This window comes from Glycine soja, chromosome 3 (assembly GCF_004193775.1).
Source record: "Glycine soja cultivar W05 chromosome 3, ASM419377v2, whole genome shotgun sequence".
NCBI classification, from domain to species: Eukaryota; Viridiplantae; Streptophyta; class Magnoliopsida; order Fabales; family Fabaceae; genus Glycine; species Glycine soja.
Genome location: NC_041004.1, coordinates 30713198 through 30739991, shown reverse-complemented (window position 1 = coordinate 30739991; position 26794 = coordinate 30713198). Strand labels below are relative to the sequence as shown.

The 26794-nt window shown below is 33.0% G+C and overlaps 1 protein-coding gene across 3 annotated transcripts; it reads right to left on the bottom strand.

The window, feature by feature from the left end:
• Positions 1 to 1788: 1788 nt before the first annotated feature.
• Positions 1789 to 26460, bottom strand: LOC114406426. Of its 3 annotated transcripts, XM_028369123.1 has the most exons (27): positions 26119 to 26460; positions 24846 to 24926; positions 23000 to 23137; positions 21942 to 22052; positions 21797 to 21847; positions 21584 to 21684; positions 20682 to 20775; positions 19907 to 20038; positions 18231 to 18491; positions 18058 to 18136; positions 16345 to 16436; positions 16157 to 16240; positions 14325 to 14399; positions 13385 to 13432; positions 12963 to 13058; positions 11137 to 11366; positions 6963 to 10462; positions 6776 to 6855; positions 6558 to 6638; positions 5712 to 5783; positions 5527 to 5632; positions 5306 to 5360; positions 4620 to 4748; positions 4409 to 4526; positions 2817 to 2890; positions 2176 to 2628; positions 1789 to 2149 (listed from the first exon to the last, which is right to left on the bottom strand). In XM_028369123.1, the coding sequence occupies exons 1-26, from the start codon at positions 26281 to 26283 to the stop codon at positions 2211 to 2213; spliced, it is 6471 nt and encodes a 2156-aa protein (XP_028224924.1). In that variant the 5' UTR covers positions 26284 to 26460; the 3' UTR covers positions 1789 to 2149; positions 2176 to 2210. The 3 variants fall into 3 exon arrangements, with proteins under 3 accessions (XP_028224924.1, XP_028224923.1, XP_028224925.1); XM_028369122.1 differs by having other exon boundaries at positions 1789 to 2628; XM_028369124.1 differs by lacking the exon at positions 26119 to 26460 and having other exon boundaries at positions 1789 to 2628; positions 23000 to 23133; positions 24846 to 24932.
• Between the last annotated feature and the right edge of the window lie 334 nt (positions 26461 to 26794).

The following is a 26794-nucleotide window of genomic DNA, read 5'->3' as shown; positions in this document are numbered from 1 at the left end:
GTATAATTATTTCATATTATTCTATTTAATATATTGTTTAGTCAATAAATGGAAAAAATTGTAAATTATTAAATTAAAATTAAGTTATTAACTTACTAAGTATCCCTTATATACTTGCATGTAATTATAAAATTATATTACCAAGATTTTATTTAAAAATTTATGTGTATATATTTTTTGGACATTTTTTTTCATAGCCATCCTTCTGTTAATGAATATTGGCTCCATCCCTGCATCTAAATACTCAAAACCTTAAAAATTTGAGATCACTAATTAAATTAAAATAACTAAAAATTCGTTTATACACACACATTTTGGACAATTGGTTAGACATTTGTGTTGGTGCCAAGTTTTGTTTCCCTTTAATAGGCATAAAAATCATGTGTAATAATTGCTCAATTTTATTTTTTTTAAAAATGATAATAGAAAGTATGAACGGAATATTGCCATCACATCTATAATTTATATTACCTAATTATCGTAGAATTATCTTTTGTCTCTATTTTTTTTATATTTAGCGGCAGCTAGAAATCATTGTTATTGTCATAATTAATTTAATAGATAATTATAATCACCACTATAATTTTGAAAGATTACATTTTTTAGATTTAGTGGTGGGTGAGGGTGACTTACCATCGCCAAATTTTTATTTAACGTATGGATTTCACTTTAGAAACCATCGCAAAATTCACCGTCACAACTAATATTACAGCAGTTTTATATATTACTACCACAGCAAAATTCCAACCTAGCAAGGATAAGTGTTACCACTTACAACATCATGCCTAAATGTTTGTGATGGTTTGGCGTTTATTTCTTTTATACGGAAACATTATGTTTCAAATTGCAAACCCGTCATTAAGTGTTTATTAACTTATAAATTTCTAGTACTGTGTTGAATTTCGACGGATAAAAAAAAAATTAATTGACAAGTACTAGAGTTACATAAATATTCCTACAAAGATCTTTAGTGTTTTCCACGGAATAATTGGTGCATGGCTAAGAAAAATATTAAAATAATGATACAATAATCTTATAATGTAATTTATCTTAAAGAAAAATACTATATGATATTTTTTTTATACTTATGACATTGATACGGAATATAAATCAATTTTATTGATAACTAATCTGGACTAAAAAATCTGATTGATCAATCACCTTCAATGAAATTTCCTCTCTTAAACATGTTTGTTTTTAAGACCTATTGTAAGGGGACCAAGCTCAGTCCACACAGACCAATGACTAATTATATGTAGGATTGTGGGGGTGGAAGAAGAGAAGGAGCTTGGGGGTGCTTGTGCGGCGCTAGGGGTATGGGATGCCTGATGAGGATGGGGGCATTTTGGTCTGTTCAGGTCTTCTTGCTTTCCTATGGAGTCTGGGAAGTAATTGCCAAAATGCATATCGAAGTTAACTATGGCAAGGACCAAACCAGTAATGTTTTGTTTCCATGTAAGGAAATGATTTAAAAATATTAGTTTAGCGTTACAAGTAAACTTAATTTTTTTTTTCTACTAATGAAACCCTTTTGTGGTTCAAAATTTGAAAAAAGTTAGATAAAACTAATTTTGAAAAAGTAATTTAAAACCGTTAAACGTGAAAATGTGTTAAAAGTAATCTCTACTGTGTATTTTACATGATGTGTTTGGGATAATTACAAAAATTAAATAATTTAGTAATCAATTATACGTATACTCGATTATATTTGGATAAGTTTGCTAAAAAGTAATTTCATTTCTAGGATCTATATGAATAGAAGAAAAATAATTTGGTCACACGGTACTCTTCCAGTCACTGAATCAATTTCATTTTATTACACTGGTTAAAGGAAAAAATATCTAATAATTCAAAGAAAATATACATACTTAATATAGCTATGTAAATAATCTATTAGGCAACCATCCACACTATTGTACAGAAAGTGATACAGTTACCCAAAATATGGATCAGCATCTAGTTCAGCCATACATAATAATGTACAACACTGTTTTACCATGGTGCAGACACAAAGGGACATGTTCCCCAGGTTCTGCATAGAATTCTCCAAATTAAAGTTCTACAACTGTCCATTCCAATTTTCCAAAGGTATGGTTTTGTTGGGACAATATAAGTACTGCACTTTGTGCATGTATATATATATATATATATATATATATATATATATATATATATACCTAATCAATGCACAACTCCATGCTCATTAGCTATTAATGTTTCCTTTCCCACTTCCCTTCACGTCTGCTGTCTCTGTCTCTACGTTCTCCAAGTTGCCTCGACTTGCTTCCTCTTGAACTATGCCTTTGAGAACCATATCCACCAGGCTGGCCATCAAATGCTGATACTAGCTCAGGATCTCCAATGCTGCCGGTATCCCCTGAATCCTTGCTTCCATCGACATTTTCTTCATACATGCTGCCAGTGTCATCCTGTCTGTCACGTGACTGTAAGATAGTAGGCAGCTGTCCAGACAACGTTCGAGATCCAGAAAGAACTATAGTTGGTAAGGGTGCCATTGATGAACTGGTGGAAGGAATTTCAGGCTGTAAGCTTCCACTGCCAGCTCTTATGCTCCCTTCATTACCAGATCTTCCGTTTTCTCTTTCGCGGAATCTATCCCTAGGTCGACTACAAGATGAGAAACCCACAAAAACCCCATGAAGCAAATAGAAAACCAAGGAAAAGAAGCACAAAATACATCTGCTCTTTCCAACAGAATAGAGAAAAAAAATTCTTTATGACTACAACATTCATGGCAAGGATAAAGTTTCATGGAACACTTGTAAATAGGTAACTGATTTAATTTAACAGCTCACCTGGAGGATGGAAAATCACGCCGAGATGGTCGAAGTCCTGATTCTGCTTGCTCTATTTCACGCTGAAGTTCTCTCTGCATATAAATGAAAAGGTATTGTTATTTTAAAAGCCCTAGAGCAGAATGCCACTTTCTTTGATTAGGGAAAATGAGAATATATATAATCATATAATTATACAATCCTTATTATTACACTATCACATGTAAAATCAATCAAAATTTAAGTAATCACGTTAACAGGAATATATGTGTAGAAAAAAACATAGTGGAATCAATCATCCAAGAGGTTTCAAGAAGTTAGAGAGAAAATAACTCTTAGAAAAATCTATATTATTCCTTCTTATTTTTTAAAGGGAAAAGCCATATAAAAGTGTGAAGGTAAGCCATTAATAATTGTCGGCCTATCAAAAGTAAGAGTAACTGTTTTCTAGCTAATTAGCAAAACCAAAAACCATATACAGCAAACTAAATTACAGTTACTTTAACAATAATAAGTCTCGAAGGAGGGGGGGCTAGGGCCCCTGCCTCCCCCCCTTCCTCCTCTCTGTCCCTGACTAGAGCTGAAAAAGCAAGGAGAAAATTTGGCATCAAGACTTCCTTTCATGGTGATTTGAAAGCGGGAGTTATGTAGAGCAACTACCAAGGTATACTGACTAAGAAGGGGTCTGCATTTGCCAGAAAAGTCAATAAATCTCTATATAGCTGAAGGTGGTCTCCTATGCTTTGTTTTTCATCCTCAGCACCATCAGTCAAACCTTTTATTAAGATGTCCTGCATTGCCTAGGAATGACTAGAATACTTCTTACAAGACTTGGGCAATCCTCCTCCCTTGAGCTAACTTTTAGGAGTGAGTTAGGTCCAATTTGTATCTACTATAGTATCATACATATCTTATCCAGTCTTTAATGTTGGGGCACCCACTAATGTTGAGTCTTGAGTGTGAGGGCTGTGTTAAGATGTCCCATATTGGTTAGGAATATGGCCAAAATACTTTTTACAAGAGTAGGACAATTATCTTCCCTTGGGCTAGGCTTTTGGGAGTGAATTAAGCCAACTCCGTTTCTAATACCTAGCAACACTCAATGAAGTTGATCATTCTATTTTGTAGTGATAATGTGATGTTTGTTGGAAAGTATCCCTATCAGGAGAACAGAAATACTAGCAAACTTCTCTTTATTAGTATATTATTGGGTGAATGTAATGTGGGTCTCACTGTAAATGGGGATTGGGAATAATCAAGCAACTCAAAATATATCTTGCAATCACTCTGTGGAAGGACTAAGCACATTGAGATTTTCTGCCACTTTGTACAGGTGATTCAGTGGTTCAGCCCAGATAAACTGTTGTTGCAGCATTTAAGTTCTAATAACTGATTAGGACAGGTTTACTTAATGGTCCTATGTAACTACATGCCAGCTTCAATGGTCTCTCTTGAATATTAAGTCTTACGGTGCTGGGCTAGTACTAGTAAAAAGTAATACTACACTAATACTTAAACTAAATTAGTAGTTTAAATAGGCGTCAGAATTCAGTATCAGTATTACAAGTTTATAACACATTTCACAATAAGAATTCCTGTTTTTGAGTTATTACCTGTGTTTGCCTCTCCTTCTCCATATCAAGATTGTGACGCAGTTCCTTTGTTTTAGCACGCTCTATTTCTAGCAATCTTTGTCTTTCCAGCTCTTTTTCCATTTCAGCTGTTCTCTCCCTATTGAATAATTATAAAAAATACTCAGCTTCCAGTACAATCAATCAAAACAATATATAACAAGCACCAAAATCCTCAATAAAGAGCTAAAACCTATCAAGTTCTTGCAGAAGATCTGCTTCCCGTAAAGCTGCTTCTTCCAAATGTTTTTGACGGGCATGTCTCATAAGTAGTTTCTTTTGCCTACGAGCTATGATATCTTCTTTAAGTTTGGACTTTTCTCTGAACATAATAAGAACAAGTTTCAAACACTTAGCCACATTCCTCAACAGCGTAAATTGTTAAGATTTCAAAGAAGGTAGAAGACTGAAAGAAAAGGTAACATTTAACACACACACACAAACCCGGCAGTAAACCACGACCTGCCAATAGTTATAATATTTTGCTTTTTTACCTTTTTGGTTGGCAAGGGGAGGGATAACAAGATATTTTAACTAAAGATAAATGACCAAACTTAAAATACAGTGGCATTGTGGACAAAAAAGAAGACAAAAAGACAAGGAAAATAAGAAATACAGTATCTCAAGAGAGCTGCAGAGTCAAATTGGATCCTACTAATTTCTTAAATAAAAATCATAAGCTTTAATGTGGAGACAACTCTACCCCAGGGGAGATTTATAGAGTGGTTCATACTTAAAGACATGCAAACCCTCTGAGTCAAACCACGCAAAAAGAAAACACTTCAAAGATAAAAGTCAAATTGAGTAAATCATGTCTTTTCTACAGGGTTTCTACCATTACTATTAGCATACTTGAAAGAGAAAATTACAACCACTTACAGGGAACGAATGCACTCTCTGATTTGCTGAAGCCTTGAGACATCCTTTCTGTAGGCTGTAAAGTTCAAATTTATAAAACAAATTTGAAGCAGAGTGGAGGATTTTCAGCAACTATAATAGTGAATAAGTTACTACAAAACAGCAAAAACAAGTGTACAAAGACTTCTGCGTTACTTGGTTACATGTGCGCATGTGCTATACCAGAAACAGAAAGTACTTACAGGGAAGACCTGGAATCTGATTCCAATCTTTGGAATCATCCATTCGTCCTGGTAATGCATGTTCCTTCTGAATAATGTCTAGCTCCAACTCAGCCTCCTCAAGCTCCTAGAAAATACTCAACAATATGTAACTAATCAAATAAAAATTAAAATAACAAATGCATTTGGTTAATGACCACACATACCATATCATCTTGGTCGATTTTCCTTGTGAATAAATCAAAGTATGAGTGAACTGCTGTTAAGTTGCCAAGGACCTGTTTCAAATTAACTAAGTTAAAAATCATGGCATAAAACAGTTGTAGAAAATTTGGCTACTATGCCCAACCAGAATGCATAACAGCTGAAAATAGTATAAATGCATGACAAATTTGGATAATTTAGTATAAGTAGATTGCAACACTTCTTTTCCTTCTTATTGAAAATTTATATTTGCAACCAAAAGACATTTTTAACTACATGCACATGAGACTCTAACATGAATCAGAAGTTTTATACACAACAGCAGTGCAAATTTAATTGAGCTCCAAGTTTACAAAAGGTTCAAATCTGTTTAGTAGAATATTAACAAGCATAAAATTACAAATACAAGCAGGCAAATCTACATTATAGAAGGAATCTGCTGAATGTTGTGTTTTGTATGTTCATTGTTCACACGAGTCTTATTTATAATCATATATTAGGGTAAACCAGTGTCAGTCTTAAATACATAAGAATAAATAAATCAAATCCCTATTTTGTGGTAACTGCATCCCTAATTTATAGCAATAGCTATTTACATATTTAAGTATTTAACCAGTGTTAGATATGCTATCTAACACATCATAATCAACACACAGAAAAGTAATTTTGGTTTATTCACTTAGAGTACACAAACTTGGGTAGGACTGAAGATTATGTGTCAATAAATTTATCAGCAGCTATACACTATTACAAGTTGCATGTATAAATCATTTTGATGCAAACAAAATTTGGGCGTTCCTGAAAATTGAAAGGATGACATGGTTGTTTTAAGTATATTACATTATTACCTGGACAACAGATTCACGTGTATTAGCAAAGTCCGGGTCATACTGCTTTGAAGAATTCTGAGAAAGTACTTCTTTCAGGGCCTTACATATAAGCATAATTTAGGAAGTCAGTATGAGATAAGAAAAAACAAAATACAAAATTATGCTTTGAACAGGAAAAGGATTTAATTTTTTTTGTCTAAACTGGCATGAATGACTAGTTTCTTTATAAAAGATACCTCTTTGGCCTCATCTCCTTCATCCCTCAATCTACACAGGACTTGACAAGTCCTCTTTTCGAGGTCTCCAAGCTTGCCATCTAGAAAAGCAATAGATAACAATATGTAAAATTAAAAGATGTACAACATAAACCGAAATTGTAAAATGCTCATATCATACAAATATACCAAGGATAAAGATTGATACCATGTTTTGTTGACCCTAAAGTTTCAACATTTTCCCATAAATTTTGAGGAATCAAAGAAATATCTTCAGCTGGTGAGTACAAGCAGGCATAAGCAATAAGTGCTAATGAAAGTTGCAGGATAGGACCATCTTGCGATGGTTGCGCATTACACAAACAGCAAATGCTATCAGCTGCCACAAGAAAAGATTGCAAATGATGGCGCTCAGCAAATGGAATGTAATTTGAAAGAAGTGCCATTGCATGAATCCTTAGTTGTAATGACAAATCAGATGATGCCAGCACAACAACTTCATCCCAAGTACTAGAAACCAGACGAGAAAGAACATAATCAGGAATGGATAAAACTAACTTATTTTGAATGAAGTCAGTGCAAATTTTAAAATTCATCACAGCTCTTTCTCCATTTGTACATTGGCCAAGAAGTATTCCTAAATGCTTAACTGCTATAATACGTTGCTCCGGTTCAGCATGGGCTAGCAGAGTACAAAATAGATCTATAAGAGGAACCTCACTTTCTTGACTATTATAAATGCCTCTAGCAATTAAAGAAGATAACCACTTATCACTCCGCAAACGCCAAGATATTTTTGGCGCACTGCAAGAAACATTCTTTATTGTGGAACATATTATGCCTACCACACCATCCAGGCAAAAGCTATAGGTTACTCCAAGTAAACAATCAAGCATCAAGCAAGAAACTTCCCAGCAACTTCTTTCTTGAAGCATAACAATCAATTCACAAAGTCCTTGAAGACCAAATCTCCAATGGAGTGTGAATATGTCAGATGATTTAGTTGGTGAAGAATTTTGGTCATCATCTTCAGCTTTATGAAATTTTTGAGAAAGTGATGTCAAACATTTTGAAAAGACAAAACATTCTGCTGATGCTATCGTTAGTTTTCTACTTATCTGATGATGAAGATTCCAACAGCACTCAATAGCTGGATTAAGTTCTGAAATGAGACCCTCTATGTCCTTAGAAAAGCCTTCTAAATCATCAGAAGGTAAATGAAAATGACCAACATCAGAGTTGTTACTTTCTACATTATGAACATCATTCACACACGAAGTGCAACAGACATCACTAAGAAACCATGGATTCGGTTTCAAGTTATCATCAGAAAGTCCACCAACATTTCCATGAGGATAAGGAGGCAGCTGAAGAGGAATCACACCAAATTCTGTTAATGCATTCACTAATAGTAATTTGCAATTATCCATAACACATTGAAATGCACTGAGATAATCAAAGAAAGAAGTTGTTGGGGCAAAAGCAGCAAAGTTTGCCAGTTTCAATAAAGACTGCAAAAACTCCCTTCTATATCGGATAGATAAATCAGGAAAAATTGAAGCCAAAATAAAAATAGCCAGCGCTGTATTATATTCTTTATCTTCAGAACTATGTTCAATCTCACTCTTTTGTTTCAGTTTCATGAAAAGAATGTTAAAGCACAACTCCTCAAAGTTAAGACAAGAATCACCATCCAATAGCTTTTCATCATGAGAGATCTTAGACAAAGAATAAGAAATGATAGGCTTCAACAAACGCAAAACAGAATCAAGAAATGACACATCACAGTATGTAGAACTTGAGAGAGACACAAGCACTTGCACTAGTTTAGGAGTCTCAGGAACCATAGCTTCCATGTGTTCAACTATAATAGCTTCAAGTATATAAAGGATTATTGCTCTGGCATTCTTTGCATTATATCCTTTTAAATTATTACTTCCAATTGAAGAAGCAAAAGAAAATGGCCACAAACACAACTCAGAAAACCAGCACAAAACATCAGGCACCAGAGTGGAAGAAACAGATCTCAGCTGCAAACCAACAGCCTCTAAAATGGCTTCTCCAAAAGATTTGAATTGCCTTTTCATATTAGGAAAGAACTTCCAGAGTTCAGGATATATTGCACAAAAAGATCGTTCCTCATCACATTGATTACCTCGCTCAAATTCCCTCTTAGCAGAAGAACTATGTTCAAGCCGTGAATCTTCAATTTTTACCTCTTCATACTTTTTATTGACAACGTCATCAACAACAGCTAGGTCATCGGCAAAAATAGAAAGTAAATATGTCAGCTGAGATAGATCAGATGCAAGGAAAATACGGTCCTTCATATACTGTTTTGCATTACGAGATATTGCCATCCAACCAAGAAATCGAACCAAAGGGTATAAAGAACCAGAAAAATGAGAAATTCTCTGCATCCATGCTGAAGAAGGAATTAAATTTCCACAGAGGTAATTATTTTGGACATTAGTTCCAAAAGTTTGTTCTTCACCTCCACCACTTGCAGCAATTACCAATCTTTGTAGCAGTAACCAACGTCGCTCTACCCCATGCATTCTTTCTTTTGTCAAATGCAAACTACCTTCCCTCAGCGGGTGATGAAAAGATGTCAGCAACTTGTTCAAGTCTTCAGCATATTTTAAAATGATATCAATCACATGTTCTGGAGGACAACATAATTTGGTGCCTGTGTGTAAAAAGTACACAAGACTCTGCAGGAGAATTTCATGCATTGAGATTTGGTCTCCCTGCAACTGTTGGATCAAAAAGTTACACAGCAGGGCTTGGTTTTGTCGAACCAAGGTTAGAGCATCTGCATATTGTACATCAAGGGGAGATAGCTTTATAACCTGTTCATCAAAACCTTCAGCAGAATAAGCCCCATCTTCCCCATTAGATACTTGTAAATGATATTTCCTGTCCAATTCTGCAGCCTCAAGTAGTATTTGAAAAACAAGTTTATCTCTTTTTCTTTCTATATGTGCAATAGTTTCTAAATTAGGTTTATTCTTTCCAGAAGCCTTTTTTATCATAACTTTATCATGAGACTGCACCACTTTAAATTCATTAACGCTCAAAAGGTCCATCAGTTTTGAAGAGGCTCCAATAGACAACATAAAATAAGGATTTACATGGCATTCTGCTGCTAACAGCATAGCATCAATTGCAGCATCATGGCTTTCAACAGAGACATCATTCTGAGAATGCAAATCTAAAGCCAGGCGTCTAAACTCAGAAGCACGAAGTTCACAATCATGGTAGTTTAATAGTTGAAAATAATCAGCCTGCAGGTTGAAGTATTCAAAACCAAGGCCAGCATCCAAGATATTAGTAGGAAAATGATGGCTGGCGTGTTTCTCAGCCACATGTTTGGATTCCAAGCTTATATCCCCAATGTTAGAAACAGAGCTATTTTGATCAGGAATATTAGAGAAATTTGTCAATGTCATACTCTGCAGTTCCTGTGGGGCAAAAAGTAGATTACGATCTTCAACAAAATCAGATTTTCCAGCCATTTCTGAAACATTTGTTTTTCCATCAGACTCATCTTGACCATTTGACTTGGAAAAAGCGCCTCCACCATTAATGGCAGAGGAAAGATGTGAAATAGATGCAGTTTCATGATCAGTTGGTCTTAAAACTGATTTGCAGAGGTCAACATCAGGTGGCAATAACATGTGCGGTTCCAATATCGAGAGAAGCACACTGCAGATAAAAAGTAAATGTGCAAAACAAAAGATATCCGATTAGTTACTAACAATTTTTTATTAGTCAGTAAATTAGGAAATTTTATATTTTGTTGTTAATTTCAGATTTTCATGGGAAATCAGAATTCCTAGAATTAAGGGGAAAATAAATCGGGAATAAGTCAATCCCTGATATTATGTATTTTTAGGTTCGGACTTTATTATTCCCTTTCTATTTATTTGCTGTAAATCATTGACGTTTGAGAATGAATGAATATGAGAATAAAATTATTCTCTTTTCTCCTTCCTCCATATTCTACAATTATTAAACTAGATACATCGATGGAAAGTACAAAAACATGTAATGTTAGTTCAGTCATCATTAAACATTAACTATAATAGTCACATAGAGATCCAAATATATTGTTTTGGCATTGAAGATTTAAACTAAATTATGATTAGTTTTCAACGTAGTTGATAATATAAGTTGAAAGAGAAGAAACTGTTATATTCAATCTAATCATAGAAGATAAAAGATAAAATAGCTATCTTTATATATATATATATATATATATAAAAGATAAACTACAAGATAAATTGAAAGATAAACTTTTCTATCCTAAATAACTGTATTTACAACAATACAATACAATACAATACAATATAGCAAGACACAAGACAGTGACACAATACCTAGGAGCCACAGATCCATGCCTCCATTCTGATTCCAAAGAAGGCAGCACAGCTGGCTTTCGTACAGCAGTACGGATGATATTTAGAGCAATTGTGCAATTGTGTTCCTGCTTTTCTGGAAATGAAGAAGCTATATCTCCAAAAGCTATTTTGCTTTTTGGTACAGCAATGCCAGGATCAAGAAAAGGTTCCAGCATCTCCACAAGAAAGAGGATTTTGTGTTTGACTTCCTGGAAAAGGCATATTAAATAGTATTAACATTATTTGGCTCTCTTTTTTTGTTTTAGGGGAAATGAAAAGCACCATCTTCACAGATAAAGAGCTCAATCATTTCATCACTTGCAAATTGATAAGGATACAATGTAGAGATAATGAAATAAGAAAGACATAATTTATTTACCAATGAGATGTTTTATGTTTATACTCCTTACACAACTCTCTAGTTATTTTATTAAAAATTACATATAAACACCTTATTATGTACAACCCACTCCATGACTGCTTGGTTAAAGAATCATAGACATTTGGAGAATTTGAGTTATATTAAATAATGAAATATACATCCAGGTATCAGATACAATTCCCCTACATCCTTATTACCCTTCAACAGTTTAAATGTCTAAGTGCAGTTTACAGTGAAGGAATGGAACGTCATTCTTCTATATTATCAGAAAAATATTTAGACTAACACTCCAATATGAATTCTATTCCATCGATTTCACTTTTCCAAAAAGGGTAGGACTGAGATTCCATGCATTTGTGAAATATTATCCAAATTATTTTTCATAATAATATCTAGTTTATAAAACGATAGATTATGAAATATTTACAGTCTCCTATCAATTCATCCCCTTGTGATGCGAGAAAAACAAAGGTGACAAGTTTCACAGATTTAGGTTTACTTAGGTAGATACCCACATTGACATAGGTCTATGCAAGGCATACTAAGAAACTTCCAGAAGTTAACTAACTACAGGCAGGTAGGTAGTTAGTCTAGTACTAGTCAAACAATTTAAGGGAGGAGAAAAATAACAAAATTGGGTGAAGCTCTTGAAAATTCAGGGAAATTTTATTATACTGTTTTTCCCATTTGAGTATGTCTGCTAAGTTTTAATAAAGAATCAGAGTTGTTCTTGCTGCTATTATTTTTTCTGATTCCAGTTTTATCAACAGATATCATATCTCAATCCAGGAGCTTGTGGGTACCACAGAAGTATAGGAATACAAACGGAGGGCCATGGGTGGTTAACAATGTGAACACCTAATTTTGTCCAACTACTAAATGGATAGAAAATATAATAATAATAATAATAATAATAATAATAACAACAACAATAATAATAAATAACAAATCAACATTATATCTAGTATCAAAGAAATTATTACTATGGATTATTCACTAGTTTTAATATTTTCTATTTTTTTTCTTGTTTCCACATTTACTCAAGATTATTTCTTATTTTCATATTTTCTAACATGTTCCTTACTTGCTTGAGATTATTTCTGATTTTCCTTTTTTTCCTAATATTTTGCAACTTATTTATTCATTTACTTATGAATATTTCTCAGTTTTCTCCTCATTTACTTAGAAGTATTTTGTTACTTGTTTCCTCTTTTACTTAGGATTATTTCTTAGTTATAGTATTAATATTTGATAGGGGTAGGGATTTTCAAGAAAAAAGAGAAGATAAAGTAAACAAAAGAGAAGGACATATCAAGAAATTTTCATTGCGCACTGAAATTTTGCATCTCTTAGCTCAAGCACAATGTATCAATATGACAAGAGAAGAAAGGGGAGGAAAAAGCAATAATTCCTACTCTCATACCTTATATTTTCCAAGTATGTCATCCATATGCCCAGATAAAGCTAGCACAATATACTTCAAGGCAGCACGAGCACGAACAAGTGAATTGTGAGCATCCTGGCAGACACGACAGTTCTTAACTTTTAGCCATAACAAGAAGCTTAGTAGAAAAGAATAATAAGAAACTAGAGAATGATGGAAGTATTGAACCAACTTTCTACATTGCAACCTAAATCGTTTAACAAATGAGCAGTGCAAAAGGTCATGCTAATAGCCACATGTAGTATGAAACATGAATACCATGCATGAGAGGTGTGCATAAAGATGGCGATCCACACATGTTAATTATTATCAGAAAACAAACATTGTGTTCCAAAAAGCTTATCAGAAATAATGATCAGTGTTTGTGAAATACATGAAGTAAGCAAGAATGACTAACATACTTGGATTATGCCCAAAAGATCCTCCAAAAGCTCCAGAGCAAGATCGACCTGTGCAAAAAAGAGGCCCATAGATGAGGAGTCAAATAATATTTGAATAGCAGTTAACAACTTGACACAAGTCCATTTATTTCAATCTGCCTTGTACATCGATTTGGATATATAAAAAAAATTGAAGTAACTGCATAACTAGCTACTTGTTAAATCAAAATCTATATTTACATTAGTGTTCAAAAAAACAAGAAAAAGAAAAACTACTTTACTAATTGTAGCTTCCTACTTTAATTGTTGTTTTAAATAAAAGAAAAAATTCATTAACAGTGAGCATGAGGATACAATGATCTTGGAGAATACGGGACACTCAATGATAAACAGAAAAGAAACAACAAAGATAAAGTAAGAATATTAGAAATGCAAAGTTACTCAATCCTTCGGGTCTCAGCATATATAATAGGAAAACACCCTTACATATATAGTGCGCTTTAAAATCAAATAGAAACCAAACACTTAATCTTATAAAAAATCATCTGCTAAGCACCTCCCCTCCCCCATCCCAAAAACAAAAAAATACAATATGAACATTCAAATCCCACAGTCCTACCAAAACCATATAGTAGCCCGGAACCTAGATTAAAACATAGCTATTAAAAAAAATTCCAACTTCTTGCAACACCATTAAAGCTGGTTAGAAAAAAATGGCCCAATAATCTATAACAGTCACATTAACTAAAATGGCTAAACTAAGTATTTCATAAAGAAAAATTAACAGTAAATGTAAGAACAGATCTTACATTTTACTGCTAATTTTTCTTTATGAGAACAGACCAAATCAATACCAGTTTTTGGTATTATAATCATGATGATGGAGATAAAAATAACTGATAAGGACAAAAAAACATTGCGGGAGATATCTCAAAAAACAAAGAATCAGGTTATAGCATACCTTCGCAATCACTTGAGTCATCCACGGTGCCAGCACACCAGAACACAGATCAATCAGTACACATGCAGCCCTAGCCTATACAAAAAGTTAAGGTCAAATCAGCTGCTGACCCAGAAGAGAGTAAATTTTTTAGAAAATTACATTAACACCCCTTTAAGTTTTTTTGAACTAGACACAATACACTTCCTTGTTTAATGGTTACAACAACATCCTTATAGGGGTACCAATGTAATGTTTTCATACATTCAGGGGGTTTAGTGTTAATATATAAAGAGGTTTCAGTGTAAAGTTTTCAAACATTAAGAAGAGTTAGTGTAGGAATAGAAAAAAGAGTGGTGTTGTGTCTAATTTGAAACTCGGGTGCGAGTGTAATTTGTTCTAAATTATTTCATTTAGAACCTGAAATTCTGTCAAGTAGGTGTATCTACATTTTTTATTTGTTGATATTACAATGGATGTGCAATCATTTTATAATTTACACTAGCAATATCAATCTATAATCTATCTATAAATGATACAAGAAAGTTATAAAAATGGAAATTTTTACAGGTGTCATTACCTCCAATTTATAATTTACTCTTCTAATATTCTTTCTATTTTTTTGAAAGATTTTATTAATGTATTTGTCAGTTAATAAATTTTATTAAAAAAGAACTTAAATTTTATTTTCAGATTCTCTCTACCTCTTTAATTGTTTGAGAAAAAAAGTATACTTCCAATGTCTGTCATGGACAGCCCAATGTAACATGAGAATATTTATTTTAAATCCCGTAATTACATGTTCAAAAATGCTATACATGAACTTCTCTCTCCAGCTTTTCAGATTTCTAAGTAAAAGTTTTAATTTCTCTTTCCTATTTTATTATGAATTTGGATTATTAATTACCCACCTATTCACTTTTCTTTGTGATTTTCTTTTCTGAAATTTCTACTCAGCTATTTAACTCTTTGTCCTTTTAAATTGAAGGTTTTGAGCCTTCTTTCCATCTTATCCCATGGACACTTTTTGGGTTGTGCAACATGCTCTTTGTTGTTTCTCTTTGCCACAGGAGTGACCTTCCATCTGTCAGTGCATCATGGTTATTGATATGTTTCTTTTCCAGCTAATTCTTTCCATCCCATCTCCATCTCTTTTCTTTCAGCTCTTTGAATATTTTTTTTCTCCAACGAGTAATAATCTGCCACAGAACCTAAGGCCGAGATCAAACAAGGAGTTGAGGAAGTGTTATTCTTGGGCGTCGTCCATCAGCCGAGAGAACTGTTTACATATATATGGTTGGCTGCATTGGGTACTTCTCTCTCTTTCTTCCATACTCTATCTCGCTGCAAGATATATAGCTGGGCTGTTTGGAAAATGCTGGTTGTGTTCCAGGTCCTCAAAACAATTTTGTTTGACTAGATTTAGTATTAGAAGACATAAATAGGTTAAATTTTTACGGCAATGTGGTGATTGGCTCCAGCATGGTGTAAAGCAAATAATCCATTTAAGAGTGTTTCCTTAACAAATACATAAAAGGGATTGTGCAGCTTTGCATTACTATATTTTCTTTTTCTCTGTTGTTTTTGTGGGCTTTTTTTTGTTGTTGTAATTTTCTTATCTTCATCTTAAATCTTAATGATTTATTTTCTTTTATCAACAGAAGCTTATTCCAACCTATATAATAAACTACCTCTACATCAGAATATTATAGAATTAAAAAAAAAAAAAGCAAATAGTTGACAAAACAAAATTATACAGCCCACAAACCAAGCAGAAGGCAACAGGCTATACATGAAAAAAAAAAAAAAAAAAAGATTCTAGCTTAAAATTAAGAAATAGTTGCTTGACTAACATGAGATGGTGAGTATGAAGACAGATAACCAGCACAAGCATGAACCAGCGAACGATATGCGCCTGATGTTGCTGTAGCAACAATCTGCACATAATACACACAATCATGAGAACTAAGTTTAAGATGCCACAAAGAACACAATAAAATCATCTAGCCAGACGAGTCTATAATTGCCTGCAGAATATAACCTGAGATAAAGCCTGTTGTACAATAGGTTGTTTCCACTGAGAGAAAGTGTCATCAACAACATCAAAAGAATTGCTCACCCATGGGCGTAGAGCTACAAAAATTCCAACAAGGCAGAAGCCAAACATTGAATAATACAGTTCTATAAAGGAAGTTGTAATAACTACGTTTGTTCCAACTACAAATAAAATTTCTCCTTAAATAATATTTTAATTAAAAATTTATAGGAAAATGATCAAATTCTCTTCTAGGTAATACCATATATCAATAAAATAATAACATGAGTGGAACATATCCGCACATTTCCATACTTCAATTTTCAGAGCTTTATTTAGAAATATCATAAATCCCCCACATTCCCAATTGTGACCTTTGATGTCAAAATGTATAACAACTGGATGTTTATGTTCCCAAAAACTAATTTAGGTAGGTGCAATTTCATCTACGCTAAGAACTAAATTAATTAAGAATAATAATCCATCACTTTCTTAAGTGATATCTTTGATACCAAAATGTGAAACAACAGAAATTGAGGATGACATACCATTAAATTAAGAGACTGGAAACAATCCCCTGTCCATCTTTTACCAGATTTCTACATTACCATGATATTACTCTATGCTAATTGTTTTAATAAAAGAAGAAATTCATTAAGATCAAGAGAAGAAATTTTAAGGAATTTGAAGGATAAGAGAGCCTACAAAACAGCAAAGGTAGAAATAAAGCAATGCAGAAAAAGAGAAATCATCAATGGAACAAAGCTACCCCATTCCTCTGCAATCTGCATGTCTGTTAGAAAACCTACTTAGAAAAATCAGGCACCACGTCCTCACTCGATCATTTTGTCTCACCGGACGTTCCACAACACAAGCAGAACAGAGGTTGACCAGAGTGAAGATGTTGCAGAAGTGCAAAACAGAAGCAAGATGAAGGTACAGGTGTTCCACAGCCAAAAAAAAAAGAAACACAAAGATTCAATGCCTCCTCTGAAAAGCACCCGCTTCACTGCAATCACAACACTATTGTGCACAATTGATAACTATGGATCAAACCAAACAAGGACCAACGAACTCTCTAACAACAGCTGCAGATTGACACGACTGGAAGTTGATATAGTTGGAGATTTGACACATAGAGATTGACACAATGGAATTTGAAGCAGCTGGACATACTAGAGAGAACATGGCCATGCTATGACTAGAACAAATTGGGGCTAGTGTGTTTGAGAAAGCTGCAAGGCCAGACATTATTCATTGAAAAAGACAGCCAGAATTTATCCATCATTGATTTATACTTTTGTATAGATTAACAAAGGAAACAAATATATGAAATATTTTATTTAGATATTGTATATATTTTGCCTACAACAATCTACACAAATCAATGCCACATGACTTACATCACACCTTGTGAGATTTCCACTAAATATTGGACAAAATATGAGGTGAGGGACTTAATTTTAACAATTGAGTAACTACAAAGACTAAATGCAAGCAATTAGAACTAGGGGAACCAAAATCGTGCATAGGCTAAAATAAAGGAACTAAAAGTGTAATTAAGCCAAACTAGTATTTGCTTCCCTCAAATAGGGGGAAAAAAGATCACAGCAAGATTTCCAATTCCAAATTTCATTATTTCAGAATGATGTCAGAATGGCTTCATTATGTAGTCAATCTGATACCAAAACCAAGCACAATTTATTAGAAACACTTAACCTGGCAGCAGAGCTTGTACAAGTGGCACTGCAGCCCAAAAGTCCGAAGATCTCTCTGCCAACTTGCTGCAAAGAACAGGCTGCAAACTGCAGTGTGTTAAACAATGTACATACTGCAAATTTTGACGATATAATCAACACCAAGGAATTATATGTCATTTTCTTGAAAAAAACCTGTGATGCACAAGAATAAAGAACATGCAAGATCCCTTCTTCCACAGCCCCCATATCTAATATATTAAGATAGCTGCAATCCCACTGCTCATCTGGCATCTGGAACTCCTCACCCAAAAGCTTCGAATAATCAACTAAAGTGAAAGAACTAGACAGTTCCAAATTTGATTTATCTTCCAAAAGAGATGTTACTTCATCTTGAGGTTTTGATACATCTAGCTCAGTATCTGGATTTATGAGCTTCTGCATAATTCTAGATGCCTAAAATAAAGGTGAACATATACCAGAAGAACACATTAGCAGCAATGGATTGAGCACAGATACAAAAAGCAAAAGATAGATATTTCCGTTTTTGGTCAAAAGTAAAAAAGAGTATTTAAACTAGATTATGGATCCATGTAATGGACAGTAAACTTTTTATTTTTTTATATTAATCATTTGAATTTTACTTATTACAATGTTAATTAAATTAATATCATTCAAATTATGTAGTTTTTAGTTTTTATGATATTAACTGTTTGAAATTTAATATTATGATAATGATAATAATTAATAATTGAATACTATTAATCAAGTTGATATTATTCATATTATTATGTATTAAAAAACTGAATATTATAACTTAATAAAAAGACTAAAGTACGTATTTAGATTCTTAGACATTATTTAACAAAAAAAAATTTCTTATTCAAAGATTGGAAATATATTAAACACGTTTTAAAAATTAAGAAAAGAATTAATTTGGAGATTTATTTAACATTTCAAAAAATTAATATATCAAATTAATCTTTAAGTCAATCTTTGGATGAATCAATTTATATTTTAGTCTCAAAAGAGTTAAAAGTATTAAATTAGTTTAACGTGTAAAAAAAAATATTATACTTTGCAAGTTTAATGTAAGAAAAAAGAAATAACATCATAAAATATTTTATGTAGGTAATAATAATAAAAATTGATTGCCGTGAAAAAATTATTCTATTTTATAACAATATAGGATCATGTGAAATTATTTTAGTATTATTCCAATTTCTTTATCGTTGTAGTAGTATGATATTACAAAATTTTAATAATATAAAAAATAATATAAAATATTATAACATTAAAAATTGAAACAAATAAAGGAGGTGAAAGTGTTTGAGAGTACTGCAGTCGAAATTCACACATTTAATTATAATACAGAATATAGATTATATATTTTAATAAATAAATTTTATAACTTATTTCTAAAAAAATTAAATCATTTATTTAGTTTCCTAAATATTTATATAACAACAATATTTTATTTTGAAAATTTATGGTATAAAAAAATCTTTTAAAAAGTACAAAATAATTATTTTTGTTTTCTAAAGTTATTTAGAGACTTATTTGACATTATTTTTAATTATTTTAATATTATTATTGGGTGTAGATAATTTATAAAAATAGTTATTATGTTATAACATTACAATAATATTATGTTTATATATATATATACACACACACACCGAGATATATGAGAAAGATGAAAGGAAATGTTGACAGGGTATTATTATTATTATTATTATTATTATTATTATTATTATTATTATTATAGATAATTAAAAAAATAGAATTGTGGCGAGAGTACTGTAAATGATGTTGATCAGATTTTATTACATATATATAGATAAACAACTAAATGGGTGAGAGATAAATACCATTCTACAAACAGAGCCCAGATCAGAATCTTTATATGCCTTTCTCAGAAGCACAAAAATTGCATCAGGCCTAAAAACTATGGCACGGTATGCAGATAAAATTAAAGGTGATGCACTTCGAGATCTCCTTGGCTGCATCAAAAGGAAAAAAGATTCATGGACAGAGGGGTCATACATGTGGAATGACCATCACTTAATAAAAAGCACAGGAAGAGTAAGTACTATAATTCTATAAAGCATGTACAAGAGACAAAGAATATGGATTGGATTTCAGAAATTAAAATGGCTAAAGTTAAAAAAAAAAAAAAAAAATTGTCTGTCCAGTATCAACTAAGAAAATATCACCCTCAACAATACCTTTACCCTCCTCAAATATACCGTAAGAAATCACTTAATTTCATACTTAAACATGATTAAGCATGGAAGCATTGACTTTAATTGGATGATTTTGGATATGTAAGCACTGATGTGCAGTGACAGTTAATTATAAGATTCCAGTTTCAGATATAAATAGACAGGGCTTTATGAAGGCACTTTTGGATCTTTGGAGACCTAAAGGGAGATGACTTCTAGGGTTAATAGGACCTTTGAAGACCTATAAGGAAATTACTTCTAGGGTTAATTGGAGCTAGGAAGGAGACGATTCTCTCAATTGAGTACAGAAACAGACAAACTTATTGTGTAAAAGTCAAAGAATGGAAAACCATGTCGTAGCACATGCACACAATAATCACACCATCAGTAAGCACAAATAATAAATCATAGGGGAATGTACCTCAAAGTTAGTGGAAACAGTTAGGGTTGGTGACAGTTGACTACTTTTGGAGACATCAAGGTCAGTGATATTGCCTGGAGGTTTTGAAGTTGTCCTGTAATTAAACAAATTATTTGTGCTAGAGAAATTATGAATAATAAAATAGACTAAGCACCCACACGCACACAAAGATAAATAAGAAGTGTACTTAAAGGGCTTCAGGTGCCTTACACATATTGAGTCTAGCAATGGAATCCATACCAATTTCTGACCAAGAACCAATGAATTAGTTTCCAAAACAAACACATCTTATTAACAGCATTGAATTCTATCAAAAACCATATTATCAAAAAACCATTACAATTATAGCCTCTTTCAAAGGTTCCCCCCCTAAAACTTTTAGTGGCCTTGTTCTTCCCATTTGAATTTAAGTACCAGACTATCTTCCTTTCAATCCCCTTGTCTCACTGACTTTTATGGGTCGACTTCTCGTGTGACCAAACCACTACTACAAAACAAGTCTCTGCTTTGCCGTCAATTGATGCTATTCCAACTTCCTCCCAAACACATTCATTCTTAAACTGATATTTCCTATTATGTTTCTCATCCACCTTAATTTTTGCATCTCTGCTACATAATTTTTAGCTCTTTCAGAAGTTTACAGCCTAAAATCAAATAGCTTACTTTCAAACTGAAAACTCATTAAATTTACAATGCATGACAAGAAGCAGAATACATAGCTTATGTATCTCTACAATATGAGGGCATGCCATTTGAAATCTATAACAATATCACAATCCGTCAGTTTATTTTACTGAAAATCTTTGTTTCAAATTGAGCTTTTTCTTATTGAAAAAATATTAGAGAATACAATTTCCAATAGAAAAATAATTTTCTAGTGAAAATATAAAAGGCAAACTAACCTTTCATTCACCACATGAAGAATAGGATAAAGAGGACCAGCAAGCATGGCAAGAAATCGAAGATTAGATTCAGGACTATCTGGAAAGCTGGAAAGGTCTGTCTGCAGTTTTACATACAATGCTGAATGGCCTAAACAAAAATATGGAAAAACAGAACAGAAAAAAATAGGAATTATGAACAAAGCCATGAAACTAAAAATGCTTGGGGTTTACCTCTAGTTGTGGAAGAAATACAAGCAACCGACTTGTCATGTCTTGCAACAACTGTAAACAATGAAACACCAGAAAGGATAGAATAATAATAGAATAAATAAACTGCATAATTAGCATGTTGATGGCACAAAATTATGTAATTCACCTGGAGATGAATATCATGAGGATCCTGTTTGTGAGATAAAATACTAGGCAGTAAGTAATTTACAACCGGTTGAAATTCAGGTTCAAGACCAGCCACAGGAACTCCTATTAGCTGCAAGTGACAGGTGGCAAAAACATGGTCAGTAAAAGAATACTGAAGAGAGACATTTGAGAGAAGTGAAAAACTGATAAAGGGAATAATGATTTCCATTAGCCAAGTGATTCTGAGATTACAGATCCGTATTTATAGACAGATTTACAGATAACAGAACCCTAACTAACTTTGTAACAGTCAACTGACTTTGTAACTGACATCTAACCACTATGGTTAAATCTAACTAGACAGCTGCAGTTGAATAACTGCAGGTCTGTGTATTACTCTAATACTCAGTAACAGCAGGTGACAACCAAATGAACATTTTTTCATAAAAGTTGTGTTAAAAACAGAAAGAGAGAAGATTACAAGAAGATAGAGGATAGGAAAGTAGAGAAAAAAAAACACACAAAAACAAACTGAAGTTCTTGAAAACCAATCAATGTAGAAGAGCTGTGACTGTGAGGAAGCAAAAAGTTCAAAACTTTGTCAAGATGTGTTTTATGAGAAGGCTTTTGATATACACTGTTTCTATTTGTTGAACAGGATAGATTACAAGACATTTTCAAGAAAATTCTCATGGAATTTTAGGTGGGTGTCAATGGAATATCTTTGGAGGGGTTTGAAGTGAAGCTTTGCATAGATTAACTTCAAACATTTCTCTTCTCAGTTTATATTCTTCAGGTGCTGGCTTTGTCTTGTATATTTTCCTCCCTCTCCCCAACAGAATACACAAAATTAAGAAATATAAAAGTACACATCGAAAAAAGCGGGCATCTAGCATCCACTCACTTATCAAGAATCTTAATGCAGCTAAAAAACATAAGCATCCTACTATCTCATTAACCAAATGTCCTAAAGTAAACGAGGACAAAATATACAACAACTCTATAGGATGTAACTCTAGATTTTAGAACAATAACAAATGATGAAGAGCAGAAAATGGTAAAGCTATTATAGTATACCTGAACAAAGAAAATGGCAATGGGATTTCCACGCAAACAAGATATCCTCACATATCGGCATGGAGTGTAATTTGTAGGGTAGATCATGTCACGTCTAGGTGCTTCACAACGTGGGCGAACTTTCTGAAATATCTCTGGCTGGGAGGAAAATAAGAACCGATAAAGCACAGAACACAACGTTATTCATCTTGGAAAATGCATAATTAAAAGAAAAAATAAGCCATATCTAATTGCAGAGGAATAACTAATCAATATAGCATCATTATCAAAACAAGGAATTGAAGGAGCAGAGTTTAACATTAATAGTGCATCCTTATTAAAAAGCTGAAGAGAAACAACTCTACATTCTGTTGAAAATAAAATTGCATCCACATGAAGTGAAACTCAACCATTTTACCTTCATCTTCTTTACAAACAAGTTTATTGGACAGAATGCTCGCCAACATTATTGCTCCCAATCAATTAATTTATCAATTTCATTAAATCAGCACAACATAATTGTATCATGATTCATGAATGACCTTGTAAAGAAAGATTTCAACAAGCATGCATCCTGTTGACAATATCCTTAGTAAAACAACTGGAGCCTACAGCCCAAAACTTCAGAAAATCCTTAATATAGCACAATGATCAGACTTTCCTATGTTCCCATAAGATTGCAAATACCAAAGATTCAACCCAAAAAAACACTAAAAAAAATATTAAATAGTCATTTTTTGTCTACCATTTCTAAGCCAGACTACAATTTTGCTTCTGAAGGATGTAATGCAAAACCAGTTGATCCAGTAAAAGCTTAAACTCAATAGAATTTGTAATGTCTATGGTAGTATGAAGCCCAGATACTCCAAAATTAGAAAAGTATCAGTGTCATACCTGTGTCAAATACCGATACTCCTTGGATACCTCCAGATACATATCTGAAAATTATCCAACCTTTTTTAAAAAAATTCTATAATGCTTCTTGGATACTTCCAAATATGTATCCGAAAAGCATCCAATCATTTTTTTTAAAAAAAAATTCTAGGAAATGGCTTGGGTACTTCCGGATACATATCCGAATAGTATCCATAAAGCTTGTCTTAAAGCTTCTTCTGAAGCCATGTTCTTCCTCATGTTGTGAGAGGAATTAGAGTGCATACTCCTTTATTCATTCATGGAAGAGAAACAAAATAGATCCAAACAGGGCTGAATATTTAGTTTATGTGCATTCAAACCTTGGACTTTTATCTAGAAAAGATGAAGGGTATAATTGTATAAAAAAAAGGAGAGACAAGGTTGTGAGACATTAGTGGAGATATACATGATCCATTAGATGATGGTTCTAGACTTCTTGAATTGGCAAAGTTGTCTCTTGATGAACCAAACTTAGAAGTTATGTTTTTTCTAGATGATGTAATGACATATCAATGCCTCTTTCTTTACCAATATTCTGCATCGATATAAAATATTTTATCAATTTTTGTTAATGTATCCAGACTGTATCGTATCCTAAATTTCAAAAAATTTGGCGTGTCCCCATATCCGTGTCATATCATATCATACCTATGTTATACTAAGTATCTGGGCTTCAAATACCATTTTTTTGTTGTACCTACTGCCTACTTTGTTTGGTCATTGGATTATATATCGGCATTTGTTCACCAACAATCAAACCTAAAATAAATTGGCAATCATGCAGATATACCATATACTTACTATCCTCTATAAACCATTGACAAGCCAAAAGAAGGACCCCAAAGAATTTGACAGTTGACACACACAACCTTAATAAATTAATAAAAAAAACACATGAGAAAAAGAATATGAATTGCCAATGATAATTGCTTGACAACTTTCAGCCACTAACCTTGTAACGTAAGCCAACCGCAATTTCCCACTCAAGCACCGACTTGTTATAAATTCGTATATGCGACAACAGGCAAGGCTCCTGCGACAAAGAAATAACTACCATTTAATTACACAAGAAGACACAAAACACAACAAATGCAAGAACAAAAGCCGAACTGCTTCCAAACTTGAAAACCGCACACAAAACAGAAAGAGCAGTTACAAGGCCTACAAACTTGCAACAAACCAACCGTTAATTCGCATCAATCCTATCCACAGTACACACAATGCAACACACCCTTCCTTTTCATTTTCAAATCTCAACATAACTACTCTGTAAAATCAGCCAAAATCCCAAAACTCCAATAGTTATAGCTGAAAAACAAGGTTTTTAAAACCAGTCCACAATTGTGATTTTGGCCACACCATCAAGGTTTTTGAGGCGTACACGACTGCAATTGTGACTGCATTAGCCACATTTGTCCCCAGTTCCCCACAATATCACAGAACACAACAAAACCACGACCACAATTTAAAACCTTGCTCAAAAGTTAAAGAACCACTCCTCCCCCCAAAAAAAATACAAAAAAACTGAGAAACTCAATTCCGAATACTCAATTTATCTTCAACTATTATTACTCCCAGCTCAAACAGTAGTCAAACACTGAAACAGAGTACAAGTGCAAAACCTAAGTTCTAGTTTCACTCATTCATACATCATAAAAATAAATAAAGTTCTTCATCTTTAACCAGCCCTAGAGTTCAAAAACCAACCGAAGGAAACAAAAATCATTCACTGTATATCAAGAGAGTACAGCATTATAAAAAAGGAATAAATCTAAGGAAAAACAAAAAACAACAAGGTGAAAAAAATGAAAATTGAAAGCGCAAAACCTAAGTTCTAGTTTCACTCCATTATGCATCAAATTAAACAAACAGATAAAGAGCCTGTTTGGATACAAGGATAGAAGTGTTTTTAAGAGCTTTTGGAAAAAGCTATATATTTCCAATAGAGAAGCTCTCAAAAGAACTTCTGACTTGTATCCAAACAGGCCCAAAAATCTTCATCTTAAACCAGCCCTAGAGTTGAAAAACCAACCGAAGTAGGAAACAAACAATCATTCACCGTTTTATTAAGAAAGTATTAAGAGATTACTATTACAGTATTATTATAATTAAAATAACAAGATGCATGAGAATGAAAATTTGAAGAGAGAAAATGTTTAGCAGCATTGAAGAAAGAGCGCGCGCGCGCGAGAGAGAGAGAGAGAGAGAGAGAGTTTGGGGCTGACATCGAGTTCTAGAAGAATCCACTCCTTGGTGTTGGTGGCGGTGGACCAGTGAGTGCGGAGGTCGGTGTCGAGAACGTGAAGCGCTTTCTGCGACGGCGATTCTCTCGACATCGCTTTCACCTTGAAAGGAAGAGCCTTCACGCGAGGCTCCAACTCCACCTCCATTTGAACAAATTCAATTCAATAATCACAATTCGCAACACGGACACTTCGTTGGGGTGGGGTTCGGGTTTTATTTATAGTTTTATGCATTCGTTTCGTTTCACTGTGTGTGTGTCACTCGCAACACAGACAGCAACACTAGAAGAAGAGAAGAAAAGCCCCTTTCGGTGCCGCTTCACGCCCAAACCAAGCCTTAAATAATTTCGGAACTGACCATGACAATTTTATTTATTTATTTTTGTACTTCATAGATCTCTGGTCTACTTAAAAAAAAAAATCAATGTGGTGGTTAAACTTATAAGAAATTTAAAAAATTTCGAAATTCAAATGTATCAATTAAATTTTTTAGATTTTTAAAATATATTATTTGGATAAAGTAATTTAAATTCTTTGAATTTGAAATCCAAATAATAAGAATAACATTCTTATTTTTTGTCTAAACAATATCTCAAAACAAATTGAAATATTAAAAGTAGTATATAGAATAAAATTATTTATTTCTTTATCAATTATA